General features: G+C 37.5%; 1 protein-coding gene across 1 annotated transcript in view; it reads right to left on the reverse strand.

Annotated features, from left to right (window-relative positions):
- Positions 1 to 230, reverse strand: part of LOC104540387 (neuroserpin-like) — a 20,974-nt gene extending 20,744 nt beyond the window's left edge. The window contains 1 exon segment of the mRNA XM_010184191.1: positions 1 to 230. This exon segment is cut by the window's left edge and continues 20 nt beyond it. Within this exon segment, the coding sequence (XP_010182493.1) occupies positions 1 to 211 (211 nt within the window). The 5' untranslated portion in view covers positions 212 to 230.
- Positions 231 to 2,413: the final 2,183 nt, after the last annotated feature.

Consider the following 2,413-nt stretch of genomic DNA (forward strand, 5'->3'; position numbering starts at 1 on the left):
CTTTCAAAGTGGTTCCATGGGCTCCAAGCTCTATCATTCCCATGGCTATTGCAATGCTCAATGGAGAGAAAAGAATATTCTCATCTTCTCTTGCAGCTCGCAGCTGATTGTAAACATTCACAGAAAGCTCAGCAATGGTTTCATCAGGAAAATTTGTCTTGAAGGCTTTGCTTTGCAAAACAAGCAGAGACAACAGTCCAAGGAAATACATGGCTTGAGAGTCTAAGATCTGTAAGACAGATTTTAGAGAAAATAGGTTAATCTTATTTAAGTAATAAAAGATTCAACTGGAGAGAAAAAAGTATAGTAAACTTTCAGTATAAATATCTTTGAGGAAAAAAAACCCCTTAGTTATGGAGTTCAATGCACAATTTAGTTACTTGGAAAAGAAACTAAGACATATATTAGTGATGATCTACTTAAAATAATCTACGTTATGTGACTTTATGCTTTTAAAATCTGTTAGCAATGGATTAACAAAATGTGACTTCTACAGAAAAAGATCGCAAAGACATAACAACACCTCTCCTACTTTTACTTTTTAATTCTTCTGCTGTCATCATTGAGCAATGCTGATCTGGACTTGGTATGTGTTTCTGTACTTTTTCACCAAGGAGACCTACAAATCTGCATTTCTTTCATTTGACCTTCCATTAAGATGCAACTTATCCATCTAAGTCACTCTAAGCCTCAAACTGGTAAAAGTATTTCAAGCACCATGAGAGCTTGCCGACACCAGTGACAAACAAAATGTACCATGATGTTGCTCAGCTGCAAAACACATGGCAAGCAGACAAAAATTCTTTGAAAGAAAAAGAAATCATGCCTTAGTTACCAAATGAAATCCCTTTTGTTAGTAAATCAGGGTGAAAAGTTTTGTAGTTATGCTAGCTAAGAGACAACACCTGCTCAGATATCTGTAGAGGATAAAGTTCCTGTATACATCAGAGAGAAACAAGAACAGGAGAAACAAGAAATAGAAATAAGGGTTAGCACTAATGCTTTTGACTAATCCATCTGACAAGCTTTGTTAAAATGCTTCACTAAGCAATAGTTCTCACTCTTTCAGTCTAGCTTATCACACAACTACCAACGCTAGAACTGCAGTTCCTGGAGCAGTGTATGCACGCATGTCTCCGTCCTTCCATTTTTTCCTTTAAGTGTCATGCTACCTTGGCATCTGACCCACTACTGCCAAGTGTCTTGGGTCAGAAACATCACGCCAACAGAACTTGCATTTCAATTCCTCCTCTTCGCCCCTTAGGGTATCTAACACATAAAGCAAAGATTCCTGAAGCAGTAGGTTAAACAATAAAAGACTAAAAGCTTTAGTCCAGAAGTGTTTACATGTTGTTGTGCCAGTCTGCAGGATTTGCCAGCATGGGACAAATTTGTGTGAATGTGCTATTCTGTTGCTCGACTGAAGTCAATTTGCATGTAGGCAGCCCAAGTGCCTCTGCCTTATGCTTCCCAGCAATCCTGTGTCTGCAGTTACCATAGATTTCTATATACCTGACACAGAGACCCTTAGTAAGCTTCAAAAATATCTATATTATGCACTTCATCTTTAAAGGACTGTGTAGCACTATCTAATTAACCCACACAACACTGAATGATACATAATTTAAGCTATAAAATGAGAGTAATAATGCTAAGAAAACACAAATAGCAACAGAGTACACATATGTGCCTTGGCAGCAACCAGTGCAGTCACGAGTTAAGATCCTTCCTGTCCCCTAGCCACAGACCTGCTTTTTTTTTTCTCCTTGTTTCTCCCCTGCCCCACATCTCCCTTCTCATGATTGCTTCCATATGTGCATGGAATACATCCCCCTTCTCAGTTAGTAATAAACCTTCCTCTACGCTGGCATCACTTCATATCTCTGGACTACCTGATCAATCTTTTGCTGATTCTTAGCAAGGTATCCAAAATCCCCAAAGCCTCTTACTGTATTTAAGAATAGCACAGAATAAGTCATCTAAGTCTAAAGCATCAGCTTCAGAGTGTGCTTATTACTTGATGACTACATATTTCAGTACAATTATAAAACTATTCGGTATTTCACTGCTGCCCAATGGAAAACACTTCAGCCTGAGCCATGACTATCACTATTTATTTCCTAAATGAGAATCTTTTTATTGTCTAAAACATTATCAACATACCACAAGCTTCCCCAATAACTGCTTTTTTACATTTATTTTTTTTAGCCTATTTATTAATTCTTGACTTAAGGATGTTACGGTTTCTGTTGAAGAAAATAACTGGATTTCTCTGTTTTCTTTGTGATTCTGGGCATTCTAGATTTAAAAAAAACAAACCAAACAAAAACAACCCCAAACCAAACAAAAACACGCATCTCTCCTACTGTTACATAATGTAACATGGGCAGGAACAACCCCAGGTTCCAGTATA

The sequence above is a fragment of the Mesitornis unicolor genome, unplaced genomic scaffold (genome assembly GCF_000695765.1).
Source record: "Mesitornis unicolor isolate BGI_N332 unplaced genomic scaffold, ASM69576v1 scaffold53600, whole genome shotgun sequence".
NCBI lineage: Eukaryota > Metazoa > Chordata > Aves > Mesitornithiformes > Mesitornithidae > Mesitornis > Mesitornis unicolor.